The sequence below is a fragment of the Oncorhynchus masou genome, chromosome 9 (genome assembly GCF_036934945.1).
Source record: "Oncorhynchus masou masou isolate Uvic2021 chromosome 9, UVic_Omas_1.1, whole genome shotgun sequence".
In the NCBI taxonomy this organism is placed as follows: Eukaryota; Metazoa; Chordata; class Actinopteri; order Salmoniformes; family Salmonidae; genus Oncorhynchus; species Oncorhynchus masou.
In genome coordinates, this window is record NC_088220.1 from 62,662,996 (window position 1) to 62,684,936 (window position 21,941).

At 42.8% G+C, this 21,941-nt stretch overlaps 2 protein-coding genes across 6 annotated transcripts in view; one reads left to right on the forward strand and one right to left on the reverse strand.

Moving 5' to 3' along the window:
- Window positions 1-8,684, forward strand: part of LOC135546422 (calcium-binding protein 8-like) — a 58,372-nt gene extending 49,688 nt beyond the window's left edge. For both annotated transcript variants that reach the window (XM_064974837.1, XM_064974836.1), the window contains exons 5-6: window positions 70-226; window positions 1,833-8,684. In XM_064974837.1, the coding sequence (XP_064830909.1) occupies window positions 70-226; window positions 1,833-1,960 (285 nt within the window). In that variant the 3' untranslated portion in view covers window positions 1,961-8,684. The remainder of the gene's footprint in view (window positions 1-69; window positions 227-1,832) is intronic.
- A 1,299-nt stretch (window positions 8,685-9,983) lies between these two features.
- Window positions 9,984-21,519, reverse strand: LOC135546423 (polypeptide N-acetylgalactosaminyltransferase 17-like). Of its 4 annotated transcripts, XM_064974839.1 has the most exons (12): window positions 20,816-21,519; window positions 20,207-20,616; window positions 19,694-19,877; window positions 17,291-17,457; window positions 15,320-15,515; window positions 14,640-14,837; window positions 14,376-14,493; window positions 13,835-14,020; window positions 11,931-12,068; window positions 11,628-11,723; window positions 10,725-10,886; window positions 9,984-10,265 (listed from the first exon to the last, which is right to left on the reverse strand). In XM_064974839.1, the coding sequence occupies exons 2-12, from the start codon at window positions 20,442-20,444 to the stop codon at window positions 10,131-10,133; spliced, it is 1,818 nt and encodes a 605-aa protein (XP_064830911.1). In that variant the 5' UTR covers window positions 20,445-20,616; window positions 20,816-21,519; the 3' UTR covers window positions 9,984-10,130. The 4 variants fall into 4 exon arrangements, with proteins under 4 accessions (XP_064830911.1, XP_064830912.1, XP_064830910.1 ...); XM_064974840.1 differs by having other exon boundaries at window positions 15,320-15,494; window positions 20,207-21,519; XM_064974838.1 differs by having other exon boundaries at window positions 20,207-21,519.
- Between the last annotated feature and the right edge of the window lie 422 nt (window positions 21,520-21,941).

Consider the following 21,941-nt stretch of genomic DNA (forward strand, 5'->3'; position numbering starts at 1 on the left):
TGTTATCTTTTCCCTCTCTACCTCACTACTCTTTTCCTCCACTTTCCTACCCTTCCCTCCCCCCTACAGTTTGACATGCAGCGCATCACCCTTGAGGAGCTGAAACACATCCTGTTCCACGCCTTCAGAGACCATCTGACCATGAAGGACATCGAGAACATCATCATCAACGAGGAGGAGAGCCTCAACGAGAACTCGGGACACTGTCAGGCAGACTTTGAAGGAAGTGAGTAGAGTAGATTCTGTAGTCTATGGAGAAAGAAAGAAAGAAAGAAAGAAAGAAAGAAAGAAGGAGGGAGGGAGGGAGGGGAGGGAGGGAGGGAGGGAGGGAGGGAGGGAGGGAGGGAGGGAGGGAGGGAGGGAGGGAGGGAGGGAGGGAGGGAGGGAGGGAGGGTGGTGTGTCTGTGAGAGAGAGAGAGAGAGTGAGAGAGAGAGGCTAGTTGTCATTGGCAGAGCAGAGCGTGCTGCACGCCCATCCTCCTGTCAGGACGGATCTGACTCCAGCTATCAGGATCCATTACTGTCATAAACTCCACCTGCTGATTTATTGATTGAAGGTGTTTATGGTGTAAGAAGTCATGTGGTCCCCTGGGCTATGACTAGCAGTGATTAAATATGCATAGCCTGGCTCTGCAAAAATGTGTCTTTTAGGAAGTTTTGAATACCGCAGCAGCAGAGAAGGGTGTTTAGGTTGAACGACCTTATTAGGTCTGTAGTGAAGATAATACAACAGTTGAATGTCAGGAGCAGGAGACCAGAGTTTAGATGAATAGTAACAAAACAAACATTTAAGCATTTCCCCTGAGTATAACTACTCACACCTTCCCCAGTAAGATGTTGGTTCTATAGCCTTTCAGGTTAGAGCCACTCAGAGGTCATTCTCTTCTTAATCTCCTTCTGTGGCAGTCTGATAAACAATGTTCCTTGTGAAACTGGAAAGGCTGTGTGATGCTGCAGAAACAAAATGGCCTCTCATGCTGTAGGAGTGGCAACAGATAGTAGGGCTGGATATGGTTTGTAAGGAGCTTTATTATGTGCAAATCTATACATTTTAGCTCATTTAGATTGCACAAGTTTACTTTTGTGTCAGTAGTGATGATTTCAGTGCTTTATGACATCGGAGTTATAAATAGCTTGTGAGAGTGAGAGATGTAAAGCAAGTCGGCGGCAGGCTACACAGGACTCTGTAACTGCAGGTCATTGGCCCAGCCCACCTAATTACCACGGTTACCACGGCCCCATAACCCAGTCCGCTGTTTCCAGGTCACTGATTGCCGGTGGGTGACTGAACCGGATAATGATATCACGGCCTAAAGTTGGCATGGCTTTCAAGTGTGTGTGCGTGCATATCTGTCAATATGTACTATACATTTGTGTCAGTTCTATTTACATCTCGGGTCCCACTGCGCTGCGGATACAAACACAAACACATCATGTGACAGAGAGCAGAGCCTCAGCTGCTGCATAGGATTAATCTCACCTCTGCTTTCTTTCTGCCAGTCACACTCTCCCTACCACTCCCTCCTTTTCTTTCTTCCATCCCTCCCTCATTCATTTTCCAACACAAATAACTAATTTCTCCAACCTAAATCAGGTCCCACCTAAATCAGGTGATTCAGAAGAGAGCGTGGTGCAGTTTGTTTAATAGTAATTTCTCCCCATCAACACTGCTGAAAATGACTTGGTATTAGGCCTTCTCTTTTTTCTGTTCTTACAACAGAGAACGGCAAATGGCAAGAATGTGATGTGCCAGCTTGAAATGGATTTTGGTAATAAACCTCTATGCACCTTTATCTTTCTTTCTCCCTTCCCCCTTTTCTCTCTTCTATTAGTCCATTCTAAAAATAAGAACCGGCAGACGTGTGTGAGGAAGAGTCTGATCTGCGCCTTTGCCATGGCGTTCATCATCAGCGTCATGCTCATCGCGGCCAATCAGATGCTGCGGAACGGCCTGGAGTAGCCACACCCAGCCACGCCCACTGTGAGCGGGAAAAACTAACCTGCATGTGCATGATGAAAGTGGGTGAGGTCATTTCCTGTTTCTTTAGAAAGAAAAAAAAACGACTTCAAAAATTCCTCACTGATGGTGACAAAAAAACAGAAAACACTGAATGATAAACCATCAGATTTTTCTGAGTGGATGACAGTCTGACGTCCACCGACACTGAGAAGCCAGCATGAGGAGTCCAGCGAGACCCCTCATAACCCCATTACTCTGGCAGGGACATTCAAGGGCTGACTTTCGCTTACTCTGCTGTCTCGTCTCTGTTCCCTAATGCAATAAAGACACAAGTACAGGAGTTTAGTACTCTTCCTCTCTTCCCTACCCAGAGTCTTCAAATGAAGGTACCTTGGAATTCAATTTGAACTTCTTGCCTCAGAAGGCAGAATCATGGTGGATTGAGACATGCCCTCAGTGTATTTGTACAAGGCAGCATCCTTGTGGATGCTCAATTGGATCTGTGTGAGAGAGAATGGAGCTGTGCCTCCTGCAGTGCAGAGAGCCTGATTAGTTACAGGGCACACCGCTGCAGTCTGGCTACGCACATACACTCTTACGCACGCATCTACGCATGTACTTCCACACACACAAACACACACACACACACACACACAAAAATTGGCCTGTTATTCTAGTTTCCTGAGGGCGGGTGGAAGCCAGCTCACCGCTGGAGCATACAGTAAAGCTCTGGATGCGACAGGCATGATGGTGCCGTCTGCTGTAAGGCTGTTGTTTAAGCTCTTCTAGAAGCTTTCATCCAGAGTTGCGGAGTGAAATCAGTGGGTATTCCTGTGCCCAAATTCCTCACTGTTACTGTATCTGTGTACATTCCCAGTGCTAAACAGAACAGTGTTTGAAAGACCATAGCTGTGAAAAGTCTGGGCTGTACTGTACCTATGATCTAATTCCTCTTGAGGTAGGTATGCCTGAACTCCTGTATTGTATTGACTCTCATGGTAATATATAAACCACCTACAGTTTTGCTGAAGACTGCTTGTAATAGCTACAGTACTGCATGTGATCAAGTCTACGTCGATATGTAAATATGTATGTAACCCATGTTGTTGTCTACGTGTATAGGGTGACGGTGTTCTACTCTGTATGTGCATGGTTGTTGGTACACTCTACTCCTGCAGATTTAGAGGTGGAGGGAAGGAGAGAGCACTGTGAAACCAGAGGCTGCTGCCTTCCAAATCACAATACACAGGCAGGCAGGCAGGCAGACAGACAGACACAAAGCTCTCTATGTTCCCCTCACCCTCTGGCCAAAGCCATAGAACTCAATAGAGATGTACTGACTGAAGAACACTAAATGGTTGTTGTAGTTTTCCGTTACAAATGTGTATTTTCAGTATGAACAGTCCATCCTTTGTGCATGTTGTTGGGTTCCTTCACCCACCCTTTTGCGCTGTACAATCATTTCCACCTATCCCCATGAGCAGAACGAAGAGTAGAATCACAGACTGGTGTAAGAGCCCCATCTAGAGGTTGGCTCAAAAATTCTGATATTTTTTGTAACACAGTGTGCTCCCCTAGCTCTGGTCCAAATGCAGCCTGCAAACATTGGTAAAAACAGTGTGCAGGTGAGGTTGGAAGGCTAAAAGGGCTTATATGAAAACCACACCACAAATATAAGTACAAAAATACAAGTTTGTTCAATCAGCTAAACAAAGCATATTAATTATGATTGTACATGATCAACTCAGTATACAAGAAAAACCGTGTGTGTGTGTGTGTGTGTGTGTGTGTGTGTGTGTGTGTGTGTGTGTGTGTGTGTGTGTGTGTGTGTGTGTGTGTGTGTGTGTGTGTGAGAGAAAGAGAGTGAGGCTACTTAGAGGGGATTATTGGATAGTTTGGTTTATCAGGCTGACCCCCAGTCTTCGCTTGAAGTTGATGAGGTTTTGGCAATGTGAAGATAAGAATTCCAGAGTATAGTACCTCTGTATCTGATAGAGAATTTACTATGTGGGGAGGGTGGATTATTATTATTGTAGTGGCTTGTGTTAAATAGATGGCTTTCAGAATTACCTGGAAGAATCCATTGAAGGGTTTAGGTAAACTTTCTGGGAGGTATGAGTATTTGAAGATGAAAGTGCATAATTGGCATACATTAATGTCGTAAATAGACAAGATATTGAGTTTCTTAAACAGAGGTGCAGATGGAGTCAGATAATTAGAGGATGTGGCTAGTCTTGCAAAATGTATTTGTATGATGAGTCATTTGTGTAGGTAGGAGGCATCAGGTGAATTCGGAAAGTATTCAGACCCTTTGACTTTTAAAACATTTTGTTACGTTACAGACTTATTCTAAAATTGATTAAATTGTTTTGTTTTTTCCTCATCAATATACACACAACCCCATAATGACAAAGCAAAAACATGTATTTTTGTTTTTTGCAAATGTATTAAAAACATTTACATAAGTATTCAGACCCTTCACTTAGTACTTTGTTGAAGCACCTTTAGCAGCGATTACAGCCTCGAGTAGTCTTGGGTTTGACGCTAAAAGCTTGGCACACCTGTATTTGGAGAGTTTCTCCCATTCTTCTCTGCAGACACTCTCTGTCAGGTTGGATGGGGAGCGTCACTGCACAGCTATTTTCAGGTCTCTCCAGAGATGTTCGATCAGGTTCAAGTCTGGGCTCTGGCTGGGCCACTCAAGGACATTCAATGACTCGTCCCCAAGCCACTCCTGCGTTGTCTTGGCTGTGTTCTTGGGGTCATTGTCCTGTTGGAAGGTGAACCTTCACCCCAGTCTGAGGTCCTGAGCACACTGGAGCAGGTTTTCTTCAAGGATCTCTCTGCGCATTGCTCGATTCATCTTTCCCTTGATCCTGACTAGTCTCCCAGTCCCTGCCGCTGAAAAACATCCCCACAGCATGATGCTGCCACCACCATGCTTCACTGTAGGGATGGTACCAGGTTACCCCCAGACGTGACACTTGGCATTCAGGCCAAATAGTTAAATTTTGATTACATCAGACCAGAGAAATCTTGTTTCTCATTGTCTGAGAGTCCTTTAGGTGCCTTTTGGCAAACTCTAAACTGGAACATTGGAGCTCTGACAGAGAGACCATCAGGTTCTTGGTCACCTTCCTGACCAAAGCCCTTCTCCCCTGATTGCTCCTTTTGGCCGAGCGGCCAGCTCTAGGAAGAGTCTAGGTGGTTCCAAACTTCTTCCATTTAAGAATGATGGAGGCCACTGTGTTCTTGGGACCATTAATGCTACAGAAATGTTGTGACACTGTTACAGGAATTAAATTCCTCTGTTTTAATAACCAATTAAAATGAATCACTCTGTCAATTCATAAGAGGTTGTAAGACCCTTATTAGTATAAAATGGATAGAGACCAGCCTTTGAAATCAACCAGCTGCGTTTATTCTCGTAAGTACTGCCCATTACACATTTTACCACAGGTTATAAACTGAAAATGAAGTCATTAGTTTCAGTACTAGCCCATGTCATCTCCGCTGTAGTACAATGGCTGTATGGTTCTCACATGTCTCTCCCTATTTAAGATAATATATGACCGCGCCAAGGTCATGCTTGTGTAGATAAGCCTTCTAGCCAGACTGGCTATAAGTTCATTCTTTTCCACCATGGCACAGACAGTCATTGTTCTAATTCTTGATTATATTTACACACATTATATTCAGTACTAGGATTAAAAAGAAAATGCATACATATACAGTAACATAATAGTATTCTGATTAGTACATATACAGTAGCATAATAGTATTCTGATTAGTACATATACAGTAACATAATAGTATAGTATGTAGTATGTATAATAGAAATGTATACATAATTAGTCATCATTGATAAAAATTCCCTTAACAGACACCCTTCCCCAGATCTGTGCTTCGACACAATCCTGTCTTGGCGCTCAACAGATAATTGCTTTTAGCTCATTGCTTGGTTTTTGCTCTGACATGCACTGTTAACTGTGGGACCTTGTGTTCCAAATCATGTCCAATCAATTGAATTTACCACAGGTGGAATCCAATCAAGTTGTAGAAACATCTCAAGGATGATCAATGGAAACCGGATGCACCTGAGCTCAGTTTCGAGTCTCATAGCAAAGGGTCTGAATACTTATGTAAGTAAGGTATTTCTGTTTTTTGTTTTTTTTTTTGTACAAAAAAAATTCAACATGTTGTCGCTTTGTCATTATGGGGTATTGTGTGCAGACTGATGAGGAAAAGGCTGTAATGTACCAAAATGTGGAAAAAGTCAAGGGGTCTGAAAACTTTCCAAATGCACTGTATGTACTGGCCCAGACAACGGGATATGGTTGAATTAAGCTATACTGTACATGAAAGGTATGTGGAAATGTCAGGTGAATAATCGATGCCTTGTATTGAGATGTATGATCATCAAAACATGAAATGTTGAAAAATAATATTATGATTCTTCCCTATTCTATCTGTATAGAAGGTTTTATGAAATGATGAATGTTCTACCTAAATGATTGTTGGTTTGATTAACTGCACTGTTTGTGGGACATAGATAGGAGTCTTTTATTGGAATTCTGTATGTCTTGCCCATGGCAGAAAATCTCCTTTCTTTTCACCTTGAAGAGGTTTGCATTAAAGTATGATCAATGAACGTCCCCATTAATTTTATCATCATGTTTGGACGGATGGCTCCTCTGTGAAGTTTCCAAGTTTGTTTTATGATGTCAAAGTAAAAGCACTGATTTGTGTGCAATATCATCTTGCAAATACAGTAGGCTACACTGGATTTAATATTGTTGAGACCACCAATTTAAGCTTACTGGGTGCAAATTCTCACCTCATTCATTATATAATGTATTCTGTCAAACTGGAGTTTGTTCCTTATTTAGCTGTTTTGAGCTGTCACCCTTGTCTGCTTCATTAATGGCACCCTAATACACATGTTGTGCACTAATATTGACCAGGGTCCATGGGGCTCTAGTCAAAGTAGTGCACTATAGAGGGAATAGTGTGTCATTTGGGACACTACCCTGCCCTAACCCCACAATACACTGTAATACCAGGGTATAGTCTGAACCTTGTGTTGATGAATAAATAAATACATGTTAGCCCACATAAAAGGCTCCGGCCTGGGTATCCTATACTGTTACAGGGGATGGAGCTGTACCTGCCATCACAGAATCAGTGCATGTCTTGATCATTAAAACTGATGGTGAATGAGACTGGAAAACTAACAGTCTCACTTCAGTAGCATGGTGTTTGAATTGCACATGTATGTGCTGTATGGACACTACATAAAATACATAGATATACACAGTGCTTAATTTGAGCCGGATCCTGCCGGAACACCTCTCCATTTTGGACTGTTTTTTTTCCGGAAACTATTTGGCCGGATCTGGTACCTATTGTGGCATGAACATGTACAAGAAGTACAATGTAAAAATTATAATGAAAGTTCATTCGAGTTGCTTCTTCGTTAATTCTCCTACCCTCACAAAAAAACCTAATGTGAAAAAGTAGATTTTCACGCCTTGCCTAATATTCTAAGTGTTGATTTGGGTTGAGCCAGGCCGGGTTTATGGTTTGAGCAACATTGTAACCTTTGTTTGAGCCCAACGCCAGGCGGTGGCTGTGTGAGAAGAGCGCCATCATCTCTCACATAACTGGAATGAGATTCACTTTGTATGATCTCTCTCCCTCTCAGTTCTGATAGACATGAGCCTGGAACTCTCATCTCTCCGTTGCACATCATCGTGTATTTCCTTATGGAATCATAGCCGCCCGAAGGAACTGCAGCAGCCTATAGTCGGGAACGCGCGCCAATATGTCAGTGAAAAAACAGTACGCAGACCAAACAGGCCTTTCGTAATATGTCAAATACAATCTAGGTAAAACACAGATTGGAGAGCAAATGCCTCCTGCAGAAAATATAAGACTCTATGCTGTAGGTTACAAACACATTTTATAAATGTCCAAATAATGTTCTACAAAAGAGAGCGAAAGGGAGAGAGGCTTTTGGCACGCGCTGCGCATCATTGGGTGAGTCAGTGAAACTGGAAATCATATTTAGGACTATAATTTCTACCTCATACTGTAGCCTACAATATGTATCTACACACCTAGGCCTGGGCTATTGATGGATTCAAGACAATGTCGTTGTTATTGATCTCAGTTTGTCAGTGTCAGTAGCCTGCCATTTCGATCATTTGTGCGGTATTAAAAAATATTCTGCCAAAGTCTCCAGTCATGGACCCTAAAAATACTCCCCATGTGTGCAACTTCTGTAAGTGCCTCTACTCCACTGCTCTATGCTACTACGCAAATGCGATGAAATGCATGCAATGCTTTATTATAAAGGTGATTTCTTTACTCATGCGTTCCGGTACCTCAGAACTCCCCAGGTCACCCCCTCTCCCGCTCACTTTTTGTTCCGGCACCTCCCGATTTACAAATTAAGCACTGGAATAAAGTACATACATATACACATGTAAACTGTGCATGCACACCATTAAAACATGTAGGGGCAGTTTCCCGGACACACATTAAGCCTTGTGCTGGACTAAATAGCAAGATCAATGGAAAATCTCCATTGAAAGTGCTTTTTAGTCCAGATTTAAGTTGTATTATTAATAATAGCCTGAATATTGTATCTGTAAATACTGAAATCGGTACAAAAGTAAATGGAAAGCATTTATGCAATAAAACATCTCTCTTTTTTTGTAAATTTTGCTGTATCTCATTGTCTTCCATCAGATAGATTTAGGAGACCACAAAATGGAGGTATAAGCCAGTACATCAGTATGCTGTAAACCTGGTTGTAAATTATAGATCAGCGCGCATATTTACGGCGTAGGAGTGCCGATCCCTGTCCAGGTAATATAAAAGGCTAAACTGATCCTAGTTACTAGGTCAGACAACTGTTATGGAACTGATTACACAGCCTACTGTTGCACTATACTCGCTGAGTAGGGGCCCTAGGCGCAAGCCTAATTGTTCTGTAACCTCAAAAGGTGTGTATGAGTGTGCGAACCTTGTTGGGTGTGTGTGTGTACCGGAGGGCAGCGGCCTTACTTACCGGGGATCAACGGGGATAGATAGCTCTGGCGTGACTCCGTGGTCGGGCCAGCACAAGCGGGTGGTTGATGTTTAAATTGGTGTCAAATAAATAAAACAAAAAAATTGCATTTCAAACGAAATGTACAAAATAAAATAGGCAGTCGAGAGCACTCTCCTTCAGCTCGCTAGCTCCCTCATTTGTATTCATGATCTAAAATTAGAACTGATCCTAGACCAAAATAGAAGTGCTGATCTGGGATCAAGTCCCTCTGTCCATGCAATCTTCGTTATGATCTAAATAAGACTAAACTGATCCTAGGTCAGCACTCCTGTTCTGAGACGCTTTATGAATACGGGCCTCAACTGCCTCCTTGTTTTTAATGGCTGCCTCCTCTACTCCCACAGACACACTACATAGTGAATGTGATTGTTCCATTCATACCTCAGACGCATTCTCATGGCTCTGCTAGCAGTTTCTTCCGCTGATGCTAGCCAGCTGTGATAAAGCTGAATGGGAAAAAGGGACTCTTGAAATTAATTAAAAATTATTTTTTGATGCTCCTATTGACAGTGAAATATATATATTTTAACAACAGTAAATAAATAGAGTACTAACATAGGTCGCAGTAGTAAATGAGAACTTGTTCTCAACTGGCCTACCTGGTTAAATAAAGGTGAAATAAAAAAAGAAATGAAGAACACAAAGCATGGTGTGTCAGAGATAGTTGTGCTGAATCCGTCACAAAACAGTTTGGTCTTAATGCACTTTTCATATTTGTTTCTTTTCAATTTGGAAATATCTTAATATGTTGCTGAAAAGGAACAGCAAAAACCCTTTCAAGAAATCAAAACATTGAAGTTGAATAAATCTGTTGTAGGCTGTGATGGGTTAATATTGTGTCAACTTAATCACCCCATGTGGTATTTGAATACACAACTTTTTTTAAATAAATTTAAAAAATACCATCAGACCAGCAGTTTATTGGAAGACAATCTTGGAAAAGTCCAACTGTTAACACCAAGTGAATAATTGTAATAATACAGTATGACATCTGATACAATTCAGTACAATAACACTATCTTGACCAAAGAAGAATTCTGCATCATGCTGTGGCTACTGCTTCATTGTGTTTTTGATGTTCCACCTCTGTCCGGAGCAGGTCTGAAGCACCAGCGAGTGTCCGAAGTAAACGTTAGCCTGTATCACCTCCAGACAGCGGCCCGTGGCTCTGTTGATGATCGACTCGTTCTGAAGGACAGAGGAAATAGAATGTTCTCAACTGAGTAGGCTACTACCTTCATGGGACCTCAGAGTATTCATAAAGCTTCTCAGACTAAAAGTGCTCATCTAAAATCAGTTTAGCCTTTTACATTATAATGAATGGACAGTGGGGGGGGATCTGATTCTAGATCAGCACTCCTACTCTTAGATGCTTTATGATCAACAGTCACCTCCAGGCAGCTTCTATCATTTTTTATTTTCAACTTCACAGGTCCTTACAATGTGGTGTTATTACAGTATTACTACACAGGGTTAACCTGCACAGGTCTGGCATGGCAGGGGCTTGCTGCGGCCCTATGCTCTACAGGGAATGAAGAGTAAATAAGTAAGTAAGTAAGTAACACGGTATAAGATAAACTTAAATGAAAGGAATTTTAAAAATTACAAAATGTAAAAAATAAAAAACAATGTAAAAGTGAGTCTGACCTGAGAGAAGTGCCATGTTGTCAGCCTGGTGTTGGAGACTTTGTCACAGTTGAGGAGCTGAGGGAAATTGGAGACCTGGTCGTCCATCAGACAGCGTGTTTCGTCCCCTGTACTGCCCAGAGCGCCGAGGAAAAAATGGCCCTCCTTGGTGTACCGACCCAACTAAAGGAACAGGGATACACGACTGTGAATGGCTGGTCAAGGGTTATCAACAACACTATATGTGTTCTCCCCTGTACTGGCCAGAGCACCCGGAAGAACTCTCCCTCTTTGATGTACTAACACAACTGGTAGGAGAGACACAGGGAGACCAAATTAAGTGGTGAATGGTAAAGGACTATCAACAACAACTAGGTGTGTCCACCTCAACTCAACTGGGAAGAACACACAGATAGACAAGTTACAGTAAGTAGTACATGGCTAAAAAGTTATCAAATATTTTTATTTCACAAACGCTAACAAATTATTTTCTGACACTGAAGTCTGGTAGATTGTTTCGACTGCAGTTGTTGTATTGCGTTTCCTGCAGAGCAAGTTGTTTCTATTTTTTTAAATCAATTGAAATTATTTGTGATATGATATTATATCCACTCTCATTCAAAGTGGGTCTTAAAAAAAATGCATTAACATGATATGATTGAGACATTTTGACTGCATATTTTATTTTGACTGTAGAACCTGTCATGATATCCCCTACATTTGTATGCGACAGGGGCAAAGGACTACATTCTGTTTTTTTTAAAGTTCCTCTGCAGATTTTGCTCTCACAGCTGCAAGGCATAGTGCCTCTCTAGTGAACCTAGAATGTCCCAAATAGCACCCTATTTCCTATATAGTGCAATACTGTTGGTCAAATGTAGTGCACTAAGTAGGGAATACTGTAAACCTAGTTTAATCGGTTACCTGAGGTCCCATTCCGTGACAGGGGTGCAGGGTGGCCGTGTGGTTTACCTTCTCTCCCTGGTCCATACACAGATGGGTCGCTTTGCTACTACGAATCTACAGGGAGCGAGGGAGAGAGAAAGGAGAGAGAGCGAGAGGGTGATAGAGGAGGTAGAGAGAGAAAAAGACAAAGACAAAGAGAAAAAAGGGTGGGAAACTTTTTATGGGGGGAAAAGGCTACTTGGCTGCTAAAAGCATATTATGAGTGTTTGATGAGTGTTTAGTAAAATGTTGTATATAGGCCCTGTTGCTAGTAAAACTCACCTCCCCATAAAAGAGAGTGTTGTTGTACCTCCTCATCTCTGGATAGACGTTGTCCAGGTACCACTCAAAGTTCTTACAATGCAGAGACTTCCTCAAGGCTACCCTCTGAGAAATGTCCCCATAGTCTATCCCATGGTTCTGGAACAGGGAGTGGTTGATTACAGATTGTGTCCCAAATGGCACCCCAAAGTAGCCTCGTGAGCCATCCTGATCTCGCAAGTTTACAATAATGGTTCGCTGTAAGGAATACCAGGTGGCCCGCGAGGCTAACACCGTAGGGCTCTGGTCAAAAGTATTGCACTATATGGGGAATGGGGTGCCATTTGAGACGCACACACAATTACAAATATGTAACATTAGCAATGAAATGGATGGTGTACATATACTGCATAATGTAGTTAGGATAATGAAGAGATTAATTGAAATAGACTAGTGAAAATCTACCGTTCAAAAGTTTGGTGTCACTTAAAAATGTCCTTGTTTTTGAAAGAAAATCACATTTTTTGTCCATTAAGATAACAAAATTGGTCAGAAATACAGTGTAGACATTGTTATTGTTGTAAATGACTATTGTAGCTGGAAACGGCCGATTTCTTTATGGAATATGTACGTGCGTATGTAGGCCCATTATCAACAGCATCACTCCTGTGTTCCAATGGCACGTTGTGTTAGCTAATCCAAGTTTATCATTTTAATTGATCATTAGAAAAACCTTTATCAATTATGTTAGCACAGCTGAAAACAGTTGTCCTGATTAAAGAAGCAATTAAACTGGCCTTCTATAGACTAGTTGAGTATCTAGAGCATCAGCATTTGTAGGTTTGATTACAGGCTCGAAAGGGCCAGAAACAAAGACCTTTCTTCTGAAACTCGTCAGTCTATTCTTGTTCTGAGAAATGAAGGCTATTCCATGCGAGAAATTGCCAAGAAACTGAAGATCTCATACAACGCTGTGTACTACTCCCTTCACAGAACAGCGCAAACTGGCTCTAACCAGAATAGAAAGAGGAGTGGGAGGCCCCGGTGCACATCTGAGCAAGAAGATAAGTACATTGGAGTGTCTAGTTTGAGAAACAGACACCTCACAAGTCCTCAACTGGCAACTTCATTAAATAGTACACACAAAACACCAGTCTCAACATCAACAGTGAAGAGGCGACTCTAGGAAGCTGACCTAGGCAGAGTTGCAAAGAAAAATCCATATCTCAGACTGGCCAATAAAAATAAAATATTAAGATGGGCAAAAGAACACAGACACTGGACAGAGGAACTCTGCCTAGAAGGCCAGCATCCCGGAGTCGCCTCTTCACTGTTGACGTTGAGACGGGTGTTTTGCGGGTACTATTTAATGAAGCTGCCAGTTGAGGACTTGTGAGGCGTCTGTAATCAAACCCACAAATGCTGATGCTCCAGATACTCAACTAGTCTAAAGTACACCAGTTTTATTGCTTCTTTAATCAGACAACAGTTTTCAGCTGTGCTAACAGAATTACAAAATGGTTTTCTAAAGATCAATTAAAATTATAAACTTGGATTAGATAACACAACGTGCCATTGGAACACAGGAATGATGGTTGCTGATAATAGGCCTATGTAGATATTCCATTAAAATCAGCCGTTTCCAGATACAATAGTCATTTACAACATTAATAATGTCTACACTGTATTTCTGACCAATTTGATGTTATTTTATAATGGACAAAAAAAATGCTTTTCTTTAAAAACAAGGACATTTCTAAGTGACCGCAAACTTTTGAATGGTAATGTATATACGCAAAACTGATCATAGATCAGTGTATAGGGTTCAACTTCACCTGACTCCCTGACCTGGAGTTCTATCTGAACATACATGTTCATATGCCCTCCCAAAAATGACTTCAAATCAGTATGTAGGAGAAACTAACCTCCATTGGAATGTTCCAGGCCAGGTAGACTTGGGACTTAAACTGGTCCATCCAGACCTCGGCCACACGCAGGGCATTACGCCGCGTGCTGGAGGCTATGTTGCTGTGGTAGGGCTTCTTCATCCTGGCGATGTGAGCCACTCTGGAGCAGGGCAGCACCTCCATACTGCCCCCACACAGCCACACCTGGTAGTGCATGTTGGTGGAGAAATAGTATGAGAACAGAGCACATACCTTCACACACAACAAATGTTCTGCAGGTCTAACACAAATAATTAAGAAAGCAAGAAGACAAACACACAAACAAACAACCCAATGCTTAGCTCTACTCAAAGAACCACAATTACATACTTGCTGAAATCAGACAAAAGACAATACAGGATACAGAATGCACTATTCACACACTAGTCACCCTGCCTCTCGCCATCCTAACATACAAAATCTGCATCCTAAATGGCACCCTATTCCCTTTATAGTGCACTACTTTTGACCAGAGCCCAATTATGCTCAGCCTTCACAGAGAAATGGGTGCCACACAAACCTTGATCCCCAGTTCGATGTTCTCTCCTCCGTAGACGTCCATGCCAGAGTCCAGCAGCCCCAGGTGCCCAAAGTACTCCCGGTTGACCACGAAGGAGCAACCAATCATTGCAGGAGTTCTGAGGGGGGAAGGGTGATTCTGTTTTCCTTATTTTGGCAATTGGGTTCTCTATGTTCAAGTGTTTTAGTTGTGTGTATGTATGTATGTGTGTGTACGCATGCCTGTGTGTGTGTATATGCGTGCCGGTGTGTGTGTGTAGCCTACCTAATGGGTGCGGAGGTGTCCCCGTCATCCCACCACTGTTTGGGGGGGTTGATGTACATGCACCACAGCTCCCAGTTGTAGCCATGGCCAGAGTTCTCGTAGCGCTCCAGCTCAAAAGTCTCGTGTTTGATGTTATCGATGGAGGGCAGGATGATCCTCTTGTGGTCCTCTTTGATTCTGATCAGAACCGGCTCAGCCCTGACATAGAGACAGAAAGATTGGGCCGGAGATCTACTGTCTCCTCTCTCCCTCTGCCTCCCTAATCCTCCAAGTCAGTTCCCCTAGTTCTTCTGAGTTGAGTTGAGTCAAGTTGAGTCAGAAGCAGCTCCCTGTGTAGTGTGTAGTTTTTCTGTGTATTTGTGGGCCCTGGTCAACTCTAGTGTATACATAAGGAACATACCAACACCGTGACTGTACTTGAATACTAGGCCTACTTTTAATACTGTCAGTTGATAAAAGCTTATGGCAATTCAGTTCTTTAGACTATTATTCCAAATATGGTATTGCAGATATTCTAGATGGCTAGAAGTAGTATGCAATTCTTTCAGCTGGAAAATCTCACATTGCTGCTTGACCAACTGCTGAAGTATTCCTTCTGATCCCCCCCTTTAAGTCAAAGTTTATTAAACCATCGATCCCAACAACTGAATGTTCAAGTTGAAACCCACACATACACTCACCAGGAGGGTGTGAACTCAACGTGGGCATCGAAGAAACCCGTCACCTCACTACTGGCTGCCTTCCAGCCCTCGATGCGGGCACGGATCAGTCCCTCTCGCTTCTGGTTCCTCACGATTTTCACCATACCTGGGTAACGCTTGTTTACATAATCCTCCAACGGCCCTTTCAGTTGTTCTGGGACACAACCAAATATAACTAAGCAACACACACAGACAAACATAAGCAAGCAGACACACACAGAAGCACACCCACAAACACTTTCAGAAAAACACTTAAGCGCATGTGCACACACACACACACACAGAGAAGAGATGTATCTGTTTTCATGGGCCCCAGCGTTGCAGTGCTTTCTAACAGTCTCACAACAACACCAGGGAGATTTGGGTGCTTCCTGAGCTATTGCTTCTGCGCTATGAGCTTTTTCCCCCTGGACACACTCTCAGAACCCCCACAGCCCTCACTCAAACACACACTGGCAGATCTGCTCAATAGTATGCAAATGGAGTCCATTGGCTCCTACATGAACGAGCACATCTTCATGCTTGTGATATTTTTAAATGTGGGTAAAAAGAGAAATTAAAGTATTATCTGAGTTTAGACCATGTCATTCACGCCCGCCTGCCGAACACCTGCCCTCGCCGTCGTTAGCAGAACTGCGAGGAAATAGTGCCCGACAGGTGAGGGCGATGGACACTGTCTACCGATTGACATTGCCTCCCCAGCAGGCGGGAGGCTGGGGCGACACCATGTGCCAGCTAACTAGCTCGCTTGTTAACGAGACCGTGTGCTAGCTTGCCAGTTAGCTAGCACACAGTGTCGCCCCCCACCTCCCTCCTGCTGTGTGCCGGAGAAAACCGTGCCTGACAGTCGGGGGCGAAGGACACTACCGCTAGCACAGCAGGGGGGAGGATGGAGGGACACTGTGTGCTAGCTAACTAGCTAGCTTGCTAGTTAGTGACACAGTGTGCTATCTTGCTAGTTAGCTAGCACACGGTGTTGCCCCCGCCTCATGTGTACCAGAATAGCTGGCACACAGTGTCCTTCGGTCCCGCCTGCTGAACACCTGCCCTTGCCGTCGTTACCTGAACTGTGGAAAAACAGTGCCCGATAGGCGGGGGTGAAGGTCACTGTCTACCGGTGTACGGCTAGCTAGCTACCATTGTCACCCCTGCCCCTTCTGTGGGGTTTATCGGCGGCTGGGATCCAACATTATTGTGCATTAATGCTACCTACTATACTGGAACGCCCCTGCCTCCAGCCTGTCCTAGCTTAAACATTTACAAATAGTATAAAAAGACGTTCCTGCAGATGCAGGTATGTCCACATGCAGGAACGCCCTTCTCGATGTGCTGACGGATGTGCAGTGCATGTGTGGCTGAGAGAAGACTTATGCAGACAGTAAGAGGGTGTGTGCTATGTGTTTGCATGCCTCTCAATCTCAACCACTGCAATATCTTATGTCCCCCCTCCATGATGGATTGCTGGCCCTCTGCCATCCTGCCGTGCCAGGAACGTGGGGGAAATTGAACCATTTTTCTCTCCTTTTTCTCTTTCACTCTCTGCCCCTCACTTTCTACTAAACTCTTCCACCCTCACTCTCTCCCTCTACCCACATCTCTCCCTCTTCCTTTCTAAATCCACCATTCTGTGCCTATAATTGTCTCTCTTCCTCTCTCTAACCACCTCTCTCTCTGCTCACTGCTTACTCTCTTCACAATTGTCCCTCTCCTTGGATGGATTTTGTCAAACAGACATCTTCTCTTGCCTTGATCTGGCTGTTCTGTCTGTGCAGCAAAACAGCATGTTGGACAAGGATGTCTTTATAAAGCATAGAATATAATTAAATTAAATGCATAAACAAAATGTATATTGTATGAATATGTATATTGGATGTGTGTGTGTGTTCACATGCACTTTCAGGTGTGTGTGTGTGTGCCTATGGCAGTGTGTGTGTGTGTATTTCTCCTCACCGTCGTCGCTGTAGTCGTCCACCAAGATGATCTCTTTGAGGAGGTGAGCCGGTGTGTGATTGACAGCTGAGTGGACGGAGCGGAGGATTACTGACAACGCCTCGTTGACAAAGATGAAGATAAGGGAGATATTTGGAAGATCCCTGGGGAAGCTGGCCTTTTTACACCTGGAGACCACACACACACACACACACACACACACACACACACACACACACACACACACACACACACACACACACACACACACACACACACACACACACACACACACACACACACACACACACAAAGACATATGCAGACACACAGAGAGAGACATACACGCACACATCATTAGCTATTGTCACTAATGACATCAAATATTAATACATCCTTATACATTGTAGATAAAGGCAAACGGTGAGTTCATCATTCAATATTCATGAACATGGTACTTTAACACTCCTATGTAAAGCCAATGACTTAAGTAGCCCTACATAATAATAATAATAATAATATGTGTATAGTTAAGCAATAAGGCATGGAGGGGTGTGGTATATGGCCAATATACCACAGGTAAGAGCTGTTCTTATGCACGACGCATCGCAGAGTTCCTGGACACAGCCCTTAGTCATGGTATATTGGCCATATACCACAAACCCCCAAAGTGCCTTATTGCTATTATAAACTGGTTATCAACATAATTAGAGCAGTAGAAATAAATGTTTTGTCATACGCGTGGTATACGGTCTGATATACCATGGCTGTTAGCCAATCAGCAATCAGGGCTCTAACCACCCAGTTTAAAATATAATGTAGCCCGCCCTTATGGCAGAGGGCTCATGTAAAGTACTACCTAACATTCCAGTGTAGGTTTCCAAGTTTATCACCACCATGCAAGCTGCTTCTTCTCCAAGTCTCTTCTGTACATGTTGATGATGAGCTGACACACACCCCCTCTCCCTAGCCTCACAGCAAGTACACTGTGGGAGAGAGCGATAGGAAGTCTATTTTTACTTTAGCATTTGTTATAACGAGAGCCAGCCCTAATGAGAGGAAGTGAGGAATCTGTGGCTGGCTATGTCCTAATAGTTCAAAGTGGCTTTTGTTTTGAAGTTTTTACTCTTCGACAATGTGTCGGTATCTATCCTTCCTCTTATCGCCTTTCCCTCAACTGTGCTGGTCTTAAAGAATTGGACAGTTGAGAGCAAGTCAGCAGTCACTTTCGACTGCTGAGATACATCCAAAGAATTGTGATACAGTACATCTAAGTAAGTAAGGAAAGGATTGGATGATGTTAGACAATTTCATAGCTCTAACTCCTAGCTCTTTCTGCTGCAGAGCATAGAGAGAGATACCCAATAGAGAGAAGCCTTCCATTGTAGGAGGTAGCTAGACGATACTGTTCTGTTAACAAGCAAAGATATACCAGAAAGAGAAGGCTCCCATTCTAATGTGTTACCATACAAAGAGAAATCACATTCTACATGCATCATGGTCCTCTTAGAGCTCGAAATAGAGAAACTAAATTACAAATGCGTGTGTCTGTGTGTTAGTAGATGTGAGTGTGGGTGTGTTCCCATTCCCTGCGGCTGCCGCCGGGTGTGTATCACAGCTGGTGGTAGAGCAGAGCTGGGGCGAGGGAGTTCTCATAAGGGGCTTTCAAATGGGGTCTGCCTGCTAACCAGCACAGCATTGGGGACAGATATAAATGTCTCTTTAGAAAAGTCTCTAAAAGAGCTGCACTAATGCTAATGTTCAAACATAAATTTGTTTCTGTGTGCTGATGGGTTGTGTACACGCACAAACATAATGTGTGTGTGCGCGCACTTCCGACGTGCGTCCAAGTGTCAATTGCCACATTAGACTTCATCACAAATAAGACTGCAAAAAAACATAAAAGAAAGAGGGATTAGGCTACAGAGATAATAATAGATGGTTTTAAGAATATTGTATTTGTTTTAACACAAAGCTAAGTGGTGCCAAAACAATAACATCTACTGTCATAGCTTTAATCATGACTCTCTGACCATGGCAACAATCCAGTAGCAGCGAAACAACTAACAGAGCAAAGTATACACTACCATGTTTATCACTTGTGATTAGATCATGAGCCCAAGATATGGCTGAGATCCAGAGATGGGTATCAAATAAAACAAAGTGCAAACACACACAGACTAATGCTTGCAACTTGCAGCTTACAAATGTAATGTTTTGACACAATCCTATGTCAAAGCCTGGATTGGACTTTGAGAAAACATAAAAGCACATGAAAATTGTAGCGGGTCTATCGTACTGAAACACGGTTGTCAGCTGAGCTATAGTAAGAGTGGCCCTGGTCAAAAGTGATGCTGCACTATATAAGGAATAGAGTGCTGTTATGGGCCAAAAAGAGTGCAATATAGGGTGCCGAAAACTTACTTGCTAGGCCGGAAGTCTGGTATGGACCGGTCCAGTGATATCTTTTGGCTGAGGTAAGCATTGTATCCATATTTCTCCCTCAGTACTTTGGCATCAGCCTCTTCTTTTGAGGCTAGGGTGGCGGGGAAACCCCCTTTACCTCGCCCCCCAAAACCCTCGATCAACCCCAGGGACTTGGACAGACCTGGAGTTCACAGTCAAGAAAAGGTCACTATGCTATAACACATTTGCTTCGTTGTTTTGAGAATCATTGACTTTTAACAGAGGTACAGTAGCTGTATACTATATATGTCCCAAATGGCACCCTATTCACTATATAGTGCACTAACCTGTGGGCCCTGGACAGAAGTAGTAGTACACTAATTATAGAGTGCCATTTGGGAGGATACTAAGCATCAACCAATGTAAATAACAGCAATCGTGGTAGGTTTTGAGTGACATACAAAGTAACCAATGAGCCATAGTCATTGTTTTTAAGTGGGTAGGCTAAAGTGCTAAAGAGTCATAGCCTACCATTAAGCTGTCTGTAAACCACGTCCTCCAACGACCCGAGTCTCTTTAGCAATACTTCATGACTGATGCTCAAACCTTGAGCAGTGCCGTTAGATCGTGATTGTCTTTTCACATCTTCCTGACCGATGGTTTTTGCTACTCGGGTGTGGGTGCACTTGGTCCAAAGTGTCATGAACCCCGCAACCGCAACCATGTTCAGCACCAATAACACTCTCCATCTTCTTAACACAAAAGCCATTAAAGTTGTTGATGTCCGGGATCTAAATTGCAGTATTTTTGGAACGATTCAGGACAAATTCAGGAGTCCTCCTTGTTGCGATGTGCAATAAGGTTCAATGTAAATGTGTGCAGATGAAGGCATTTTTTGTATGTGTATACCGTAGGCGACATTCCAACTGGAGAAGCTGGTGCTGCAAATCAACAGTAGATAATTGCTACAGTATGATCAAATTGAACTGTGTGCGCATTGATAGGCTAGGCTACTATCTGCCGGACGTTTAACAGAGAAACAAAGCTGATACATAGGCTCTATTTCAGATTTCGATTGCTCATATTCTAACATAATTTAGGCTAATTACAAAATGTCAATAATAAGCTTTAACCACCTACCATTTCGCATTGGATCAATTTTTAGCCTGCGTCTTAGTTCGGGGTAATTTTGGAGCCTGGTCATGGACTCTCATACGTGACTTCTCTGTTTAAAATGTATTGTTAGAAGATCAAGCGTAGAAGATGTTAGACACTAGCATATCTTCAGTTTTGAAGAGTCCGTTTTCTTAAATATTTAAAGAGTCAGAAGGCTATCTCAAGTCTGTCTTTCTTTCTTTCTTTGCATCCAGCAGAAGTGGGCTATGACGCGTTTGAGGACAGCCGCTGTCTGTCTCTGACCTCGGATCTTCAAAATCATAGCAGATAAACACTGACCACATAAAACGCCTATCCCATGTTTAAGCATTCTCTGTGCGGCTTTGATCCTCCACGTGTAGGAAAAATAATTGTGAGACGTTTTGAGCGGTGCATTGCACGAATAGACTGCTACACAGCCAGCCAGCCTAAAATATAACCGTCCGCATAATGCAGCTGCGCGGATGAAAGAAACCTCAAATGCAGAACATAAATGCGGATGAAATCATTCTAAGCGAGGTGTCGTCTCACATTCGGACTATTCAAAGTAATGCAAAACGTTGTTTGCTTTTTTTACCTATACCAGTATTCTCGCCGTTTTCTTATTTTGTCGTGTTATCTAATTTTGCCGAATTATTCCAATGTGCTAGCTAGATAGCGCTTAATAATGGCACGCAGGAAAACAGGGAATGGAGCTCCTAGGAAGAGATTTGTTTTGAGCGTGCCTGGTTAGTGTGCCAGTCAGTCACACAGTGAAGAAAGCAGTTCGTTGATGCAGACGGGTGGGTGGGCTGAGTTGACTCGCACCAATTATCTGCAATTATGGTGCATTCAAATCATATTTTGTCTGAAACTTTCCTCCCATGATTATTGTAAGCTACTACTGTAAGCCTATGTCCCAACTGAAATAATGCATTTGAAATAGCATAAAACTGATATAATGAACAACATTTCCCCCACTTCTATCTTCCTAAAATTTTCAAATAACACATAGGCCTACCAATTTTACAATTACAAATCTTATCAGAATACTGAAATCGTTTTTATTCTGCTATTTAAATGTAATTATTGCACGCTTAAAAAAGCGAGCACGGGCTGTGGATCTGACTTT

Coding starts and splice junctions, on each gene's coding strand:
- LOC135546423 (XM_064974839.1), bottom strand. CDS start 20,444: ATGGCTTTTGTGTTAAGAAGATGGAGAGTGTTATTGGTGCTGAACATG. Junction 14,838..15,319: donor GTTGAGTTCACACCCTCCTG/GTGAGTGTATGT, acceptor TCTCTATGTCAG/GGCTGAGCCGGTTCTGATCA. Junction 14,021..14,375: donor ACATCGAACTGGGGATCAAG/GTTTGTGTGGCA, acceptor ATGCACTACCAG/GTGTGGCTGTGTGGGGGCAG.